Source organism: Nelusetta ayraudi, unplaced genomic scaffold (genome assembly GCF_046127955.1).
Source record: "Nelusetta ayraudi isolate G7.1 ecotype Tasmania unplaced genomic scaffold, CSIRO-AGI_Nayr_v1 ptg000109l, whole genome shotgun sequence".
Lineage (NCBI taxonomy): Eukaryota > Metazoa > Chordata > Actinopteri > Tetraodontiformes > Monacanthidae > Nelusetta > Nelusetta ayraudi.
This window is the reverse complement of record NW_027466159.1, coordinates 338,319-356,307: the sequence shown is the minus strand read 5'-3', so window position 1 is coordinate 356,307 and position 17,989 is coordinate 338,319. Positions and strand designations below refer to the sequence as shown.

Genomic DNA, 17,989 nt, shown 5'->3' with positions numbered 1-17,989 from the left:
AGCTGGGTTTTATCCCCCACGCCCTCGTCATATAGACAGACGCACACAGCAGATGGTGCCGCAGTTACACAACGGCCACTTTGCAGGAGGGGAAACATCAGGCTGGCGAGCTGGGAATGCCCCGCTGACCCCGGCGACCTCGTCCTCCTGTCGGTGCCATGGACGCATCGAGCCACTTCAGGGGAGCAACAGTTGTTTTCCAGTACTGCAGGGATGCAGGGGTCCAGGAAGGTTGGGGGCGGGGGGGTGGTTCAGGTCTACAGAAGATCTTCAGGGAGGAGGACAAACTCATGATGATGATGATGATGATGATGAAGGACTGGAAACGAGGAGCAGTGGCCTCTAAAGGTGGGTGTGGAGGATGGAGTGGGTGGGGGACGGGACAGAAACAGAATCCAGAGGGTGTGTGTGTGTGTGTGTGTGTGTGTGTTGGAACGAAGCCTAAACGGGAGCTCGAGGAACAAAATATAAAAAAAAAAACTTAGCAGCTTAGCAGTCACTTCTCCGCTAACAATTCCCAGAGATGTTGTTCACAGAAGCTGCAGCTGCCTCCTCCTCCAGCTCCTCCTCTACTAGCTCCTCCCCCTCTAACTCCACCCCCTCCTTCTCTAGCTTCACCTCCTCCTCTAGCTCTGCCTCCTCCTGGATTCAAAAACTCCCAATGATTCCATGGATCATCATCATCATCAGCCAAGTGTCACCTTGTGGCAGGTTTTCAGGATCAGGTGATGACTGATGGCCAATGACTCCGCCCCCTCCCCCGTCCTCCCGTCCTCCCCTCCGTGGCTCCCAGGCACTTCGGAAAGGCTCCACCCACAGCGACGGTTCAGGGAAACCCAGCCGGGGGCTCCGGTCTCAAGCTCACGGTTGAAACACTTCTGACTCCCCCTCCCCCACCACTGGGGACAGTAGCACCAATCTGAAACACACCCATAGCGTCGCCTCCAGGCGCCAACAGTCTAGTTTTTTTTTTTGTTTTTTTTGTTTTTTGGGAGGAGCTCGGCTCCTCCTCTTCGAAGGTGCTTAAGTTTGTTTGACCACAGTGCAATTCAAAAGTTCCTCCACTTTTCTTCTGTTGCTTTAACGTCCCACAAGGTTTAGAGACCGAGGACAGGCTGGTCTGAAGTCTTCAGCAACGAGCACAAAAGAAGAAGAAGAAGAAGAAGAAGAAGAAGAGAAGGCAGATATCTCAGCGCCGACGAGCCTCAACTTTGAGGGGGCGTCGCCCAATAATAATAATTATAATAAAACAACAAAAAAACAAAAACAAAACCCTTAACATCATAGTCATAAAAACAAACAAACAGATCAAGCTTATTTGCTTTCTAGATCTACAAGTGTTTTTTGTTTTTTTTTTCCTTTCTCTTTTTGCGGTTGCAGTTTTAGGAAGGTGCGCTACATGATCAAGGTCGGGGGGGCCGAGCAGAGGACGGGGCTGGGGTGAGGGGGGTGGGGCTCTGAGGACACTTCCCTTTTTCTTTTGTTTAAAATGAAACGGCGCTCCAGGCAGGCGGGTCACCACGAAGCGGGACACCTTGCCCAGTTCTGTTATTTCTTTGGTTGGTTTTGGTTTAAGGTGCAACTTCCTGTTTCGTTTTGCTTCTGGAAAAAACAAAGAAAGAGAGAAACACACGCCGGCCCTTCCCGACCTGGCTGGCCTGCGCCCCTACTTCCTACTTCCTGTGTCCTCAGAGGCCCCGCCCACCGCCGCCCTCGGCTCACTAGCGGTTCCCCCCCGAACAGCAACTACGACCATCTACAAAACAGTGCAATGTCTATTCATAGGCACACTGGGATACAGCACACACAGGAAACACTGGAACTCAGTACACACTAGCACACGGTATTTGTACACGTCCGTCCGTCTGTCCGACACACACACACACACACACACACACACACACACACACACACACACAGTCCCGCGCGCGCGCGCACACACACACGCGCACACACACACACACACACACACACACACACACACACACACACACACACACACACACACACACACACAGAGACATCAGCAGCAGTGGCGGCAGCTCTGGCCTGGTGCTGGTTGCGTTGTGGCCTGCAGGGGGCGGGGTTTGTTTCTGAAGGTGTCCTCCGTACGTGGCAGCGCCTCCCACTGTCTTGCTGGGGTGAGTGCAGTGTGACGGAGGAGGAGGAGGAGGAGAAGCTGGAAGGCGTGAAAGGAGGAGGAGAAGGAGGAGGAGGAGGAGGAGGAGCAGCTTCTATGCCGCTGACTCCTCCTCCTTCCTCTGCTGGGGCTCTTTGCGTTGGTTCTGGCCGCCACTGGCGCTGGCTGCCAGGATCCTCTGCACAAAGTCTTTGGTCCTCCCGGCCACTAGAGGGCCTGCACCATAAAAACATAATACAAAGAAAATAGGTAAGTGTGACACAAAGAAAAGCCAACTACAACAACAACAACAAAAACAGCAGCACAGAACGGACACGTGTATGACAGTTGCTATTTGCTATACATATTTTTATACTGCTTCCTGCAGTATAAAAAAACAGATCCAACTTCACCAGGACAGGAACCATGATAAGACTTGGGACCAGGCCTGAGACCAGGACCTGGACTAGGACCATGGCATTGAAGCCAGTGTTTTGTTCTACTGTAAAACACAACTCAGGCCGCCTCTTTAGCAGGCTAGCTAGTTGCTAACGTTAGCATCGGGTGCGACCAAGCAGCTGAACAGGCGGCTGCGATTTCTTCAACCCACCGCTGGACTCTCGCAGGATGTCCTCCAGGCGTCGGGTCATGCCTCGCTCGTCCACGTCGTCTTCCTCGCTGCTCTCCACCCGCCGCCGGATCACCTCCTTGATCCGCAGCAGCGCCCCCAGCAGGTTCTCTGCCAGAACCACAAAAGTGCATTTTTTAATTTTTCATGATTGACTCCTCCTCCTCCTCCTCCGAGCTGGACGTCTCCTGCTGCAGGTCAAAGTCAGGCCAGTCGTTTCCTGCGCCTGGAGCTCGACTCTGCCGCTGTGAATCATCAGCACCGTCCTCTCTGGAGGGGGGGTCATGTGACCTGACGGCGCCCCCTCCTGTCAACACACATTAAGCTCAGATTCGATCGACTTCCGCGCTGTTTAGCGTGCGTGAGTGAGTGAGTGGGCGAAGGAAGAGGGACACACACACACACACACACACACACACACACACACACACACACACACACACACACACACACACACACACACACGCTGGCAGAACATCAAAGTCTGTCTTGTTTGAAGTTCTTCTGCAGCTTCTGCTGTTTAATATGTAACGTGTGATTTGCATAGATGCTAATTACAGTGATGGAGAGACAAGGAGGAGGAGGGGGAGGGGGGGAGGAGCGACAGTGACCCCGTCCAACATCGCAGCCTCGCACAATCATCTTCCAGCGAGACTGCGGTTTGCCTTCCGTTCTATTTTGGATAATCAATAATTCCCCTCACGTGAAGTTTCTGCCCTTCAAAAGGTCTCGCAACTCTTTGATCAGATTCATCCCCGCCTCCTGAAGCGAACTGGAGCAGGAGCACAGTTAGCCCCGTGTTTAGCAGCCTCCTGCTAACGCCGCAACGCGGGGACAGGAGGTTGAGGAATTCCACTCTGGAAAAAGTTGGAAGAGATTCGCCACCAGGCCTCAGCTCAGCAGAGGAGGAGGGCCGGCGCAGTGTGTTTCGTCACAGTGAGTGTGTGACACACACACGTTGGAATAATGCCTGTCGGTCGTCATGGAAACTGACCAACCGCAATATTGCTTTTTTTTTTTCTTCCCCAGAATAAAGGGCAAATACCGGCGGAGAGCCCATCCCTTCATTCTCATCGCACTGCTTTCAAACGCTGAGCTGTCAATTAATCGTGATGTCGACGCCCCCTTTTCCAATTACTTCCAATAGCGCGACAAAACCGTGGCGGGAAAGTCATTGTGGTTCCAGGGGAAGTTTTAGTTTGTCGTTTGAGCCGCCGCCGTGTTTGGTGATGATGCAGTGTTTGTCTGCTGCAGTTGTTGTCGGGTTTTGCGTCGCTCTTTAGACATTTGTGGCGTTTTAACTGAGCTTTTTTTTTTTGCAGGGTTGTGTCGTCCGTGTTTGTTCCTCTGTGGGGTTTTTTTTGGGATTCTGCAGCGTCTGTGCTGGCCGGCTGCGGCGTGTCGATGAATTGATTTTATTTTTCTGACTCAGCGCGACGCGTTGGTGCGCCACACTGGGCTCGACGCCGCCATGTGCAACAGGAGGTCGAGCATGCGTGCGTTGTAACACTGACCGTACTCCTGGTTGAGTCCCCACAGCTTGATCTTGTTGGCTTCGTGCTGGGCCTTCTTCTTCAGCCTGCAGGCCCTGGAGGAGGAAGAAGAGGAGCAGGAGGAAGAGTAGGCAGAGTGTTTCACCATCAGTCGCTGGAATTCATCAACCGCCAACACACACACACACACACACACACACACACACACACACACACACACACACACACACACACACACACACACACACACACACACACACACACACACACTTAAAAGCCTCTCGCGGATTTCCGGTGCAGAGACGTCTGCAGGTCTGCTGCTTTGTTTCCGCTGCGCCTGCGCCTACAGTTACTTTTGCGATTTTATTTTGAAATTTATTTTGAAAGCTCAATCGCCGACGTCACAGAGGGAAGACCCAGGGCTAAAGGCCACGCCGGAGGACCCGCTTCCCGGACTTAGCACGGTGTCCACACAGAATTCAGTGGTCGATGGGAGCAGATTTGTTGACGACAATAAAATAAATAAAATAAAATAAAATAAAATACTAGCGAGGTGTGGAGGAGAGGAAGACTGGAACGTGAGGAGCTTGCTGTACGACCGTACGTCTGTTCATGGAAACACATCCGTTGTATTCTGTGTGTGTATGTGTGTATGTGTGTGTGTGTGTGTGTGTGTGTGTGTGTGTGTGTGTGTGCGTTGAGAGCCAGTAAATCAGTAAATCCAGCGACGACCTTTCAGCCGCTCTCATAAATACACCAGACTGTGACGTCCTAAAAGCCTGTGGACATGAAGCCGGAGATCAAACCTGGCAACCGGTCGCTGGGGGGGGGGGGTGTTCGGGTGGGGGTAGTAGAGGGTTCAGGGGAGGGGGGTGGGGTGGGGGGGTGGGGTCGGCGTCTGGAGGAAATGAATGACTCAGAGAGAGAAAGCGCAGAGTCACTGTGATGTGGGCAGAGCTGCACACAGACAGGATGTTTGGTTCTGCTGTTGCTCAAGTTTGTCACGATGAGTGTGCACGCGCGCACACACACACACACACACAATTCACAATGACAACACATCTGCATTGATTCTATTTGTATTGAGCCCAGATTGACAGGCTTTGCACGTCACTTGGTTTTTCAGTTCCGGTTGAGATCAATTTATTTTCACCTGGACTAAACACAAAAATCGCGCCCTTTGTGACATAACAACAGGCTGAGTGAGGCCCAAAACCGTGTGTCGGTCAGTCTGTCGCAGTTCTCCTCTGGTTCCTCCACCGCCACCGGGAGGTGCTGCTGAGGCGGCTTCCGATAATCCCGCCTGCCGCCAGGAAGAGGGAAAATTCCTGCACGTTAAAGCTAAACACGACCTCGGTCACGTGACCCCCCACCCCCCACTCCCCCCGCCTCGTCTCGCCCACCCTCCTCCTCCCACATCGTCTCTCTGGCGGCGAACTCAGTCGTGTTTAATCTACGTCTCGAACACACACAAAAAAATGAAAAAAATAAATATCCCAGAGCCTCCCTGCTCCTCGTTCTCCGGTGCTGAGCTCCGCCCCCTCCCCTTCCTCCCCCGCCTCCTCACAGATGAACTCTCCGTGACCCTCCTCCTCCTCCTCCTCCTCCTCAATCCTGCCCTGATTTCCTGTGATTCAGCCTTCCATCCTTCCTTCATCCACTCAGCCATGTTCACCACTGAAGGAAAACCATCAAAGAGCCTCAATCAACCCAATAAAAAGAGAACACACACACACACACACACACCATTTTTCCAGCCCCCTGGTGGCGCTCTGGGGTCGCTCGGCTAAAGGTCGTCTGCAGTGCACGGCGGCGGGATTCAAAAAGAAAAGAAAAGAAAAAAAAAACCCTTCGCCGGGAATTAAAATGCAGGACGACAGAATTCCAATCATTCCGTTAAAAGTCCACAGCGCCGCATTCCACAAGCACAAGGTTTTTTTTTGTTTTTTTTTCTTCCACCATTTCTCTCTTCCTCAGTTCTTCCTCTCTCCCAGTCCTCCAGTATCAGCACCCAGAGGTTCGGGATTTAAACCTGAAACTCGATCTTTTTTTTTGGCGAGCAGATTTGTTTTTTTTTAAAGAAGCGCCTGCAGGAGTTTTTTTTTTCTATCTCTCTCAAGAGAGGCGGAGCAGCGGGATAGCTGGCAAGCTCAGTAGCGCTACCTGGAGGCCAGCTTGTTCTTCTCCTTGCGGGAGCGGGCCCTGGCCACGGCCGGCAGCTCGTTGACGGGGCCCATCCCGTCGATGGCGGCGTTGAGCTTCTGCAGCTGCTCGCCGATGCTGTGCAGCTTCTGGGGGTTTGGCGTCAGGTCGCTGGCGTCCGTCTTGCGGGCTTTGCGACGCCCCTTTTTACCTGGATGAGGAGGTGAAAGCTGGCGGTCAGAGAACTGGCCTTCAGCCTTTAGGAGTGAAGGCTGCACATTGTCTGGTTTGCTTTCGTTATTAGCAAAGATCCCGGTTTAGTGAATTACTGAGCTGTATTTTTTATTTATTTTTTGTGTTTTGCTATATAAAAAGAAGAACGTAGCCGATTAAATTTGCGTTTCAAGATGAAAAATGAAAATAAGGAACCAGGACCCATTTGAGTCCCTTAATCTGGCTCCTCTGGAAGCTCCAGCTGAAGAACCCTGTTGGAACACCAACTTGACTTGTTTTGTTCGAGATCATCTCGATGTTCAATGTGCCTTTTGCAACTTCATCACTAAAAGCAGCCGATGTGCCTGATGTTCGGCAAGGCGCTCGTACAGTATGTGGAGGTGAATTTAAAGTGACATTAATGGTTTGCTGCGTGTGGACAAGTTAAAAATAAAATTCAAAGCCGATTTTCTGCAGCCGACTGAAGCGTCACGACCCAAAAGTGGGTCGCGGAGCTGTTTTGGCTGGGTCGTGGTTTCGTGGGCAGTATCCATTTTCTTTTTTTTTTCTTCTTTTTTTTTAATAGATTTTAATAGATTTCTAGAGAAAATGTTGGCCATTTATTTAGTAGGACACACAATTCAATTCAATAATTCATTAATTTACTGGACATGATAGAATGCGGGCTAGAAGTTTAAATTTATGTGGAATAAATTTTCAGTCGCAAAAAAAACAACAACACAACTGCGGGTTCCGAGACCCCACCAGTTGAGAGGCGCCGCTCTAAGCCAATCAGAAGCGACTGGGGTTCCTGTGCTCACCCTCTCGGCGGTACAGCGTGCTGGGCAGCGTGCTGGAACTCCAGGACAGCGACCAGCGCACGTCTCCGCCCAGCTTCTTCTTGGTGGCCGTCTCGCGGCTGCGTCTGTACTCCCAGAAGCAGCGGCGCTTGGACGGCCGCTCGCCGGGCTCTTTGGCCGGCTCCGCCTCCTCCGCCACCGCCTCTGATGGAACAACGGCACAGAACAAACAACAGGTTTCAGAACTTCGGCAGCCAAGCAAAAAAATAATAACAACAACAAGTACAAATGTTTCAGTCGGCCGCTGAAACGTCAGAGTGAGTCTCCGTCACTGCGGAAGATCGCGGTGCAACTCCTGCAGATGCACATCAAGCTCAGCCTGAATCTGCCACCCTGTGATCTGGAGCTGCTTCTCAAGCGTTTATTCGCACTTTGATGCAGCTATAAATACTGCTGCCGACAACCAGCCAGTCTATTTTTACACGACAACCACCCAGATTTTTTTTTATTTTCTTTGCACAATGGGGTTCCAGATGAGCTTTCACTCTACGATTCCTGATGCAGAAACAGGAAGCAGTCAACGCCGAAGTGCAGCGACGCGTGGTCGAGGACTCCTGCAGGGAGCTTCAATCCAAGTCACCTGATGGTGGCGCCGTCACCATCAATGCCACCGGCAGCGGCTGCTGTTGCTGCTGCAGAGACAGACACCTGCACCAGAGCACGGAGGCAGCAGAGGATTAGCCTCGGGTGCAGGGATCCGTGAATAATGATGTCATGAATAATGAAAAAAACATGGCGAGCAGCAGCAGCAGCAGCAGCTCCTGCTAGTCTGCAGGAAAAATGAATGACTGCGGTGGGATTAAATCACACACACACACACACACACACACACACACACACACACACACACACACACACACACACACACACACACACACACACACACACACACACACACACACACACACACACACACACACACACGTTGACCTCACTGCTATGAGCTAACAGACCAGCAGCAGCAGCAGCAGCAGCAGCAGCAGCAGCAGCAGCAACCTGATCCGGCCAGAGGCCTGTGAGTGGGGACAAGGCAGGCGGTGACGGGATCTCTGCGCCACCTCGTGATTTCATGTCCATGTTCTATAAATACTTGCTGTCCTGAGTGCGGACATGGAACAGCAGCCTGCAGCAGGTTGTCAGGTGGGGCTTCGCGTCATCGCCGGCAGAACAAAGAGCTGCTGAGGTGCCGTTTGGAATCTCGACCCAAAGACGATTTTAAGAAAAGAAAAAACTACCGGTACATTATTAGAGGTCCACATCAAGGAGCCTCTGCAGGTTCAGCTTGTCTGTGTGCACTGCGGGTTGCTGGGTTCCGATCACTGTTTTATCAAAATACTTTTTTCAGCCAATCTTTCTGGTGTTAGGTTACAGCCTTTCACTGCTGCTGCTGTTTTTGTCCATCCCCCAAGAGATTCAGTGGACTCTGGAGAATCTGGTCCTGGACTTCCTGAAGATGCTTTAAATCAGTTTAAGGATGTTGATGATCATCACTAACGAAAAGCAGAGAAAGAGAAGCTAAAACAACGGTCTTTTGTTTGGCGAAGCTCCGCCCCCTCAGAAATATTCCACCACCTCGCCACTTGGTGCCTCCAGCACCGGAAATCAAACCCACAACAGGAGGATGTTGTGTCCCTCTGAGGTCTGGAGGCCAGTCAGACCCTGACGGTCTGGTCATGTGACTCACCGCATTCACTCTCTGAGGAGCTGGACAACTCCGCCTCCTCCACGGCCGTCTCCTCCCCTTCCTCCTCCTCCTCCACCTCGTCCTCCTCCTCCTCCTCCTCCTCTTCGTCCTCCTCCTCCTCTTCCTCCTCCAGCTGCTGCTCCTCGTCCTCCGTGTTGCGCTCTGACCTGGACTGGCTGGCCTGGCCGCAAGGTGCCTCCTGCTGTGCCTCCTCCTCCTCCTCCTCCTCTTCCTCCTCCACCTCCTGCTGGGGGCCGTGCCTCCCCCCTGCTCCCAGCTCCTCCCCCTGGCTCAGGGAGTAGTTGTGCTCCTCGTTGCAGTGCTCCAGAGCCAAACCAGCTGCCGCCGCCGCCGCCACCTCCTCCTCCTCCTGTGCCACCTGATACACCTCCACCGTGCGCTGCCTGGACGGGCCTCCTGCTCCTGCTCCTCCTCCTCCTCCAGATCCTCTGCCCATCACAGGCTCCTCCGCAGTCCCAACAGAGGAACCTCCTCCCCGCTCTGCCTCCCCAGCGGGGGTCTGGACCTCCTGGTTGGCGGCCGGTACAGTCAGTCTGCTGCCCCTCCCCCTCCTCCGCTCCTCCTGCTCCTCCTCCACCTCCTCGCAGCTCGTCCCCCAGCGGCCCAGCAGGACGGCCTCCTCGGAGTAGGCCAGCAGCTCGCCGCCGACGCCGAGGCCCAGCTTGGTGAAGCGGGTCATCTCGTCCAGCGCCGACACGTCCCAGCGCTCCGGCTGCAGGTCCTCACCGAAGCTGCCGTCATCCACCAGGTCGCTGAGCAGCTCGAAGGGACGCTTCCGGGAGAGCGCCGGGGAGCCCAGCATAAGGAGCACGCTCTGCGGAGAGGAAAACAAGACCAGTGTTACAGTTTGTCCATATCAGAGTGGAGCTCAGAGGGAAGAAATAAATGAATAAATATTAGGGCGGGTTAGCGTTAACGCATTAATCGCGATTAGTTAAATACAATGCATAATGCGATTAAATTTTCTTTTTAATCGCATTTCAAACGTAAGGTCGGGGTCACACTGGAAGCGGAAGCGCTAGCGCTGTGGAACGGGGTCCCGCTTCCTTTCGGCGCCCTTGTTAGCGCGCACCTCCGCGGCGTACAGCGATCGTTTCGCCATCTGGTCTATTTTGTGCGCTAGCCGCGAGCGAAGCTAGACAGGAAGTCACTCAAAGAAACGCGAGAAAATACGGTAAGTCCACAAAATAAAAGCAATTCTCAAAAAAAAAATACAGTGATTGACAAATGCGATCATATTTGTGTGCGTTGTATTTGTCAGTATTTAAACAGAGTGCAACAGAGATGAAAACAAACTAACACTCACACGCACACGACACATGAAAGAGAGCGACAGAGTGGGCCGGCTACGGGGCGGTGGGGTGGGGGATTTGGGTGTGTAAACACACAAACAAACAGGGAAAGAGCGAGAGAGAGGCAGAGAGGAGCTGTCGTCAAGTCAAGATGGATGATGTAAAATTGATCTTGATGGAAAAAACAACTCTGAATGGGAACAAACAGCAGCTGAGCAGAAGCGCTTGTGGACCGTCGCGGAGAAATATGCGTCTGGTGTGAACAGGAGGGCTGAGGCTCGCAGGCGATTCGCAGGCGTAAACCTGGCGTAAACCTTCTTGTCCCTTTTACTAACCCATAGTCGGCCCCTCGGGCCGATTTCTTTGCATTATGGGGTTATAACTGCCATGAAATGCAAAATAACAGACTTTTACACGTGCAATACGAACCGAAGATTCTGCGATTAATCACGGTTAAAAAAAATTAAACGTTTGTCAGCCCTGATAAACACATAAATAAATGAATAAATAAATAAAATGAATGAACGAATAAATAAATACATAAATGTAATTTAAATCCTGCTGAGATATAATTAAACTCAACCTTCCAGGAAGCGTTTTAGTCATCGGCTAAATAACAGGATGCTGCTGTGGTCATGTGATCGTCACCGCAGGAAGCCCATATAATCACAGCCATTATTGTTCCGTAATAAAATTATCTACACTGGCTGGCTGGCTGGCTGGCTGGCACACACACACACACACACACACACACACACACACACACACACACACACACACACACACGGTATATTATCTCTCCGTGCGGCAACAAACAAAGGAACCAGACGTTCCATTTAAATGCAGGATGTTGGAGAGAATACATACTAAATAACTGTAAATAATCCAACTGCTCAGCACATGTAAATATCTTGATTTTACTTCTCACTCTAGAAATGAAATGTTCCTTCTCTTTGCAATACTTTTTGTTGCTGTAATTATGAAAATTTGTTAAAAACAGAAGTGACTGGAACTCTGTTTTCCGGAGAAACGTCCGATGGCAAGCGTTCCCGACGCTCTTGAACATCATAGCCAAAAGTCTATTTGCAAATTCTGTCAGCGTAATGAAGATTACAGTGTTTTACATATACATTAAAAAAAAACACTGGTAGTGCAAAGACACATTAGAAAACTGAATTTGTGCAACATAAAACATAAAAACACAGATATAAAAAAAAAGGTGTTAAAACTGTGATCGTTTCGTCGTACTGCCCCCTTCTGGGAGGATCTCACCTGGTCGTACTCAGTCCTGCCCCCTTGTGGCGACATGGCCAGAGGGTAGGGGCTCAGCAGACCCCGGTGACCTCCGTAGGCCTCGCCAAACGCCGGCTCCATCCCGTTCAGACCCGGCTGAGAGAGGGAGAGAGAGAGAGAGAGAGAGAGAGAGAGCAAAAGAGAGAGAGAGAGAGAGAGAGAGAGAGAGAGAGATGAGATACTTGAAGGAAACGTTGATCTGAAAGACAAAGTTCTCTTCTCTCCCTTTTACCTGAGGCATGCCCAGGGCAGGTGTGTGTGTGTGTGTGTGTGTGTGTGGGAAGGGGGGCGGGGGGGTGGTAGGGGAGGCCGAGTGGGGTGTCAGCTGGCGGTCACAATGTCGGATCAAGCAGCAGCAGCGGCGGTGGCAGCGAGTTCTGCCGAAGCTCCTCTCACATGCCGCTGCGCCGCAGGAAGCCTCCCAGCGTCCGAGCCTGCGGGGACGAGAGCAGAGCAGAGGGTGAAAGAAAGAAAGGAGAAATAAAAAGTGAAGGTATTTATTTTATTTCCCCGTGCAGGAAGAAGAAGAGTCTCTCTCTCTCTCTCTCTCTCTCTCTCTCTCTCTCTCTCTCTCTCTCTCTCTCTCTCTCTCTCTCTCTCTCTCTCTCTCTCTCTCTCTCTCTCTCTCTCTCTCTCTCTCTCTCCAGCCAGGTCGGCGCTCTGAGGCTCCGCCCATATTAAAGCCGCCACAGCCACTGTTGTTGTTGCTGCTGCTCGTCACGTTTTTAGCGGCTGATCTATTAATAAATCGATTCATTCAGCGGCGCAGCCAGGAATGTAGGACACATTAAAGACAAAACTGAACCAACGGCGGCTGCACAACCACAGGGGGCGCCGGTCGCTGCATTCTTCAGGAAAACGTGCCGCCAATTAGCAGCCAGCTGCCGCTGCCTCCAGGTTCACATTGTTCCATCGCACACGTCACGGAGCGAGCGACAAAAAAAAAAAAAAAGTCATGGGGACAAAGGCGCCGTTTCCAACGGCGCCACGGAACAGTGAACACAGCACAGTGGAAGTCGGTCACAACCGTAGCCAAGAAACTGAAAACCACAGAAAGAAAAGAAAAAACTTCATCCGACTGTGACGAGTCAGTGCAGGTCCCTTTGACGCTTGTTTCTAGCTTTACCCAGTGGCCACGTGTGGTACTGCAGCTACAATCTTGTTTAGCACAGGATTGAATTAAGATGAAAAGTCTGGAAAACGACAACGCTGCACCTCAGAGGTGAATGATTTCATTTAATTTGGAAAATGAGAGCAAAGTTTCTGAAAAGGGCATTTATGTTCTATACTCGGCAGTCAATCATTTGTTGCTCTCTGTTTTTTGGTCCCGATCCCATCGTGATTTTTCTTAATGAGTAATTGCAGATCCAATCTTTTTACTTACCTTAAATAAACTGAATTCATTGGATTCAGACTTTTCTCTTGGTGCGTTGCAAAATAAATTGGATTATTTTCTTCAATGATCAATCTACGCTATGCTTTTGCTTCACCGTTTTGTTTATTTTACAAATTGAAGAAGTGAGCAAACTATATAAATGAAATAAAATTATGTAAAATTGTGCTTATAAAGTGAGCACATTCATTTTCAAAGTGTCTTCAGAGCTTGGTGATGACTGCACTCTTTGCTCAATAAATAAATTTAATCACTTACTTCAGTTACAGTAAACCACCAAAGCAAAATAAACCTAAATCAGTGCAGCAGCTCACGGCGAACACAGCTAACTGGTCTTTTCTTGAACTAGCGAGCAGCGTCTGCCGCTTCAAACCAGCTTTTGATTTGGTAGCAGCGCTGTATTCCTTATATTCTGCTTCGTGTGTCTTGAGATGCCGAATTGAATTAGTTGTGTTAGAGGAAACTCTGTTGTAGAATCGTAGAATGGCCACACGGCCGACATAGTTGTGGTGTTTACACATGTGGAGCCGTGCGGCTGGGTGGAAACCTTCAATCTCCATACGTCACGTCCGTTCGGAGCACAGCAGTGATGACCAGTAGAGGGCAGACTAGCACCTCTTATTTATTGCAAACTACAAATGTATAACGTTATTGATATATTTCAAGATCGGATCGGGGATTTTGAACGCAGATCGGCGGATCACCAATCGACCAATAGACGCCATTGGTTGTGATTTAGCCCTGTACAAATAAAGTTTTATTATAATTATAATTATTATAATTATTATTATTATTATTGTTATTATTATAAACAAAATGTACTAGATCGGCATGCCGATCCGATCCAAATGATCAAATTGGGACATCCCTGGTATTATTAGATATAACACTGGTCATTTTGCAAAGCTTGACATGAGTCGGCATTATTGTTACACCGCTAGCACCGAATTTGTGTGAGAAAACCTAAATTTAGATGTCTCAGTTGCTTTCCAACCCCATGCAAAAGCATGTGACAAAAGCAGAGGGCAAAACTGAGAATAAGTACTGAGCCTTAAGCTTCATGACAAAAGTAACAAAAGCGGTCCATCTATATCGTCATCATCATAATAAAGCCGTTCGCCAGCTGCTTCCTCTGGTAAAGTGACCTCAGTGACTCAGGCTGTTAGAGAGAAAAGGGACAGAACAGGATTTGTGAACTTCTAGGAGAAAAAAAAAAAAAAAAATCACAGACTTGTGACACAATGAACTTTAGTGTGCGCCGGCCATAGAGTTCATTCGTCGCAACGCTGTCAAACGTGCAGCCACGGTGCTGTTGCAGAGATCCCCGAGTCTGCTGCAACCGTGCGTGTTTATGTGACAACAACACTGCGGCTTAAATTACTGAGTCAACAACTGAACCATTATCATACAAAAAGTGAATAGTCTCGCAGGGAAACGCCAGAAGCAAATATCAACCACCAGAGTTGAGAGTGTGTAAAAGTACTTAGTAATTTACTTCTAACTACCTCCAAGAGACAGCAACATCCCAACCTTTCAAATACATTTAAAAAACAAAAAAAAAACAAAACAGCTTTTCCAAAAACTGACGAGAATACATTGCACAGCTTTCTCGGCCCCGCATCCCCCCCCCTGGTGGCGAAACCCAAACGCAACACTCAGCGGCCTGGTTCCGCCGGGTCTGCACAACAAGCCGTCGCTTATCAACGACGTCAATAGCGCACATTCTTTCAGTGTGAACATCATCACGAGGAAATGACGTCAGAATCCATTTCACACACACACACACACACACACACACACACACACACACACACACACACACACACACACACACACACACACACACACACACACACACACACACACACACACACACACCATTTCCAGGTTTAAACCAGGCTAACTTTGTCTTCCGAGGGAAGCAGTGGCTCTGGCTCCGCCCAGTACGGATAAACTCCACCAATGGCGTCGTCCGCCAGGCTGCACCGGCAGCTCGGCACGACTTCACGTTTGTGTGACCAAAAAAAAAAAAAAAAACCTCCCAAATTCTCCACCGGCTCAGAGGAGTGATCCTACCAACAGGCTCCTTCCAGACAGCCACATGATGAAACACCGAGCAACACACACACACACACACACACACACACACACACACACACACACACACACACACACACACACAGGGCTAGGGAACAATGCAAAGCCCACCGCTCGCTACCTGTGGGGAGCCAGGAGGCTGCGGCTCACGCTGACCCGGGTTCAGTGACTCCCGAACAAAAAGCCAAAACACATTCCCGGACCGCAGGCACACAGGAATGAGGAAACCAGGCCCGGCTGACTGGTCATGACACTCACTGCCTTGGCACGCCCCGTGGAAAATTGCTGTTTGGCTCACACTCACACAGAGGACGAGTCAGCTACTAGCATGCTTATGTTCTCTCACACACACACACACACACACACACACACACACACACACACACACACACACACACACACACACACACACACACACACACACACACACACACACACACACCAAGGTTAGAAGTCAATAAGAAAGTGCAGAAAAGGAATGCAAGACGGTGAGATCACGAGGGGATCAGCGACTTGTATCAACAGCAGAAACCTGCTCAAGTGCCAATTACGCCTGTTTCCATCCAAACTGGGGGTGGGGGGGGAGAGACAACAGTAATTAGAGACGAGGACTCCTCCAGGTGCAGCCACGTCCTGGACGGAGCGGCTGCTACTGCTGCCACTAATCTGCTCTCTTTAGGCGTCGCATGTTCGCCAAACATTCGTCTTGTTTGCCGTGTACGGGAGGATAGGGAGCCGCGAAAATAAACCCTGCATTCATTTATTGTGTGTCAGTTTGATATCGGCCAAAGTGCAAAGGTCTGACTCACTCGCTCACACGCAGGCAGGCAGGCAGGGTTCACCCTGAGGTAAGAGGGAGACAAAAGCAAATTGCTTCACCTCAGATCCACAGCGGGTCAACAGTCGGTCAGCAGCTACCACGTTCAGCCGACCGTCGTGTCAGTAAACAAGCCAGAGCGAACCGACAAGGGTCCGCTTAAAAAAAAAAAAAAAAAAGAGGTCAAAGCGGCGGTGAGAGGTCGTGCGGCGGGAGGAAGGAAATGATTCCTGACTCGCTTCCCTCTGCTGCTCGCAAACCCTGGCCCTCTCACACTCACTTCTGAAATACGAGCTTCGCCTCAATTAGCAATTGTCAACGCAAAGAGAGAAAAAAACAACACAAAACACATGACCGCAGCAGCTCATTATGAAACACAGGGAAGGGCAGCGAGCGGAATTCACTTTTACAGCAGTGTTGCTGCAGCTCGAGATGATCTCATGTCACCACCTACCCATCTTGTTTATATATATATGACTAACACAACAATGTGCATGCTTGATACAAATTTTAACAAAACAAAAACATGAACAAATACTTTATTTATTTATTTTTTAGTAACAATCACCAATTAAGTAGACTGTAATACCTTATTATTATTTTTAGGTTGGGAAGATAATTAATACTGCAATATTTTTCAAATATATATATAAACCGTATGATGTTTACATAGTTTCTCATAAAACTGAAAAGATGAGGTTTGTCTGTGTCACATGGTTATGAGGCAAAACTTGTTTTAAATGCCAACTTTTCAAAATAAAGGCACTGGCTGTTGATTCAGCGGAAGAGAGAGAGAGAGAGAAAAAAATAACTCCAACGCTTCCTGAAAGTGAAGCAAGCCACTGTGAAGGTGTGACCCAAAAAACACACACACACAAAAAAACAGAGCAACAACATGACCAGCGTAGCCAGACAATGAACCTTTAGCAGCGGGAGGCCTCTTCAAAATAAAACAATACATGAAGCCTAATATATAATAGTACAACTAAATCCTTTGCACGGCAGCTAAAGGAAGAAGAGAGGCTGGAGGGTGGGAGTAAAATTAGGAAGGAGTCCTGTTAGAATAAAGGGGGCTGTGATGGCGGAGACTTGGCCGAGCAGCAGTGCAGGAGCGGTGGGCGGGAGCGGAGGGATGAGACGGTCTGGCTGCCGGGCTGTCTGAGAGGCTAATTTGCCAAATTAAACCTCCCCCACCTCCCCCTCCCAAAAAAAAAAACAAAAAACCACCAAACACTAATACTAATCAGAGCCGCGGTAAAAGCTTCGTCCTCGCTTCAGAACCTTTTTTTTTTTTTTTTTTTTTTTTTAAATATACATCTGCAAATTAATAATAAAATAAAGTGTGCTGGGACTGGATGTGCCCCCCTTGTATCTCCTATCCGTGTCCTTGGCGCTGAGCGACGGATGACCACAGTGGCCCCGTCCACCCCTCGCATCGGCTCGGCTCGACTCGCATGGATGGATAGATGGAAGGATGACCGTCCACACCACCACTTGTCGGGTGGGCACTTCTGCCGTCACACCTCGGTGCATCGGCGGCCAAAAGCTCGGGCGAAGCTCGGCGACGGTGCCGAGTGTCCCCCGCAGCTGGATGGAACAACAGGCAGGAGGGGAAGGTGCCATGGTGGCAGCCAGCAGTGTGTCCCGCATGGCACGGCGAGCTCCAGCCGCCCACCGACCGCACGAAAAACACACACACACACACACACACACACATCCACACAGACACACACACAGACACACACACACACTCCTTTCTATCCACACATAGACGCGTCCACAGCGGGACCTTCGGCGCACACAATATCTGAGAATTGTGTTTTTAGGAAGAAGAGGAACAAAATAAAGTGCGTGCTCTTACGGGCGTCGCGGAGTCTCCAGCTGAAACAACGACGGGGCTCCTCGCAGCGTAAGACAACAATAAAAACCAAAAAAAA

At 50.0% G+C, this 17,989-nt stretch overlaps 1 protein-coding gene across 1 annotated transcript; it reads right to left on the bottom strand.

Moving 5' to 3' along the window:
- Positions 1-2,211: 2,211 nt before the first annotated feature.
- On the bottom strand, positions 2,212-12,001 carry LOC142903394 (uncharacterized). The gene is made up of 8 exons (XM_076048979.1): positions 11,978-12,001; positions 11,725-11,841; positions 9,140-9,974; positions 7,417-7,599; positions 6,404-6,593; positions 4,262-4,335; positions 2,730-2,858; positions 2,212-2,356 (listed from the first exon to the last, which is right to left on the bottom strand). The coding sequence occupies exons 1-8, from the start codon at positions 11,984-11,986 to the stop codon at positions 2,235-2,237; spliced, it is 1,659 nt and encodes a 552-aa protein (XP_075905094.1). The 5' UTR covers positions 11,987-12,001; the 3' UTR covers positions 2,212-2,234.
- Positions 12,002-17,989: the final 5,988 nt, after the last annotated feature.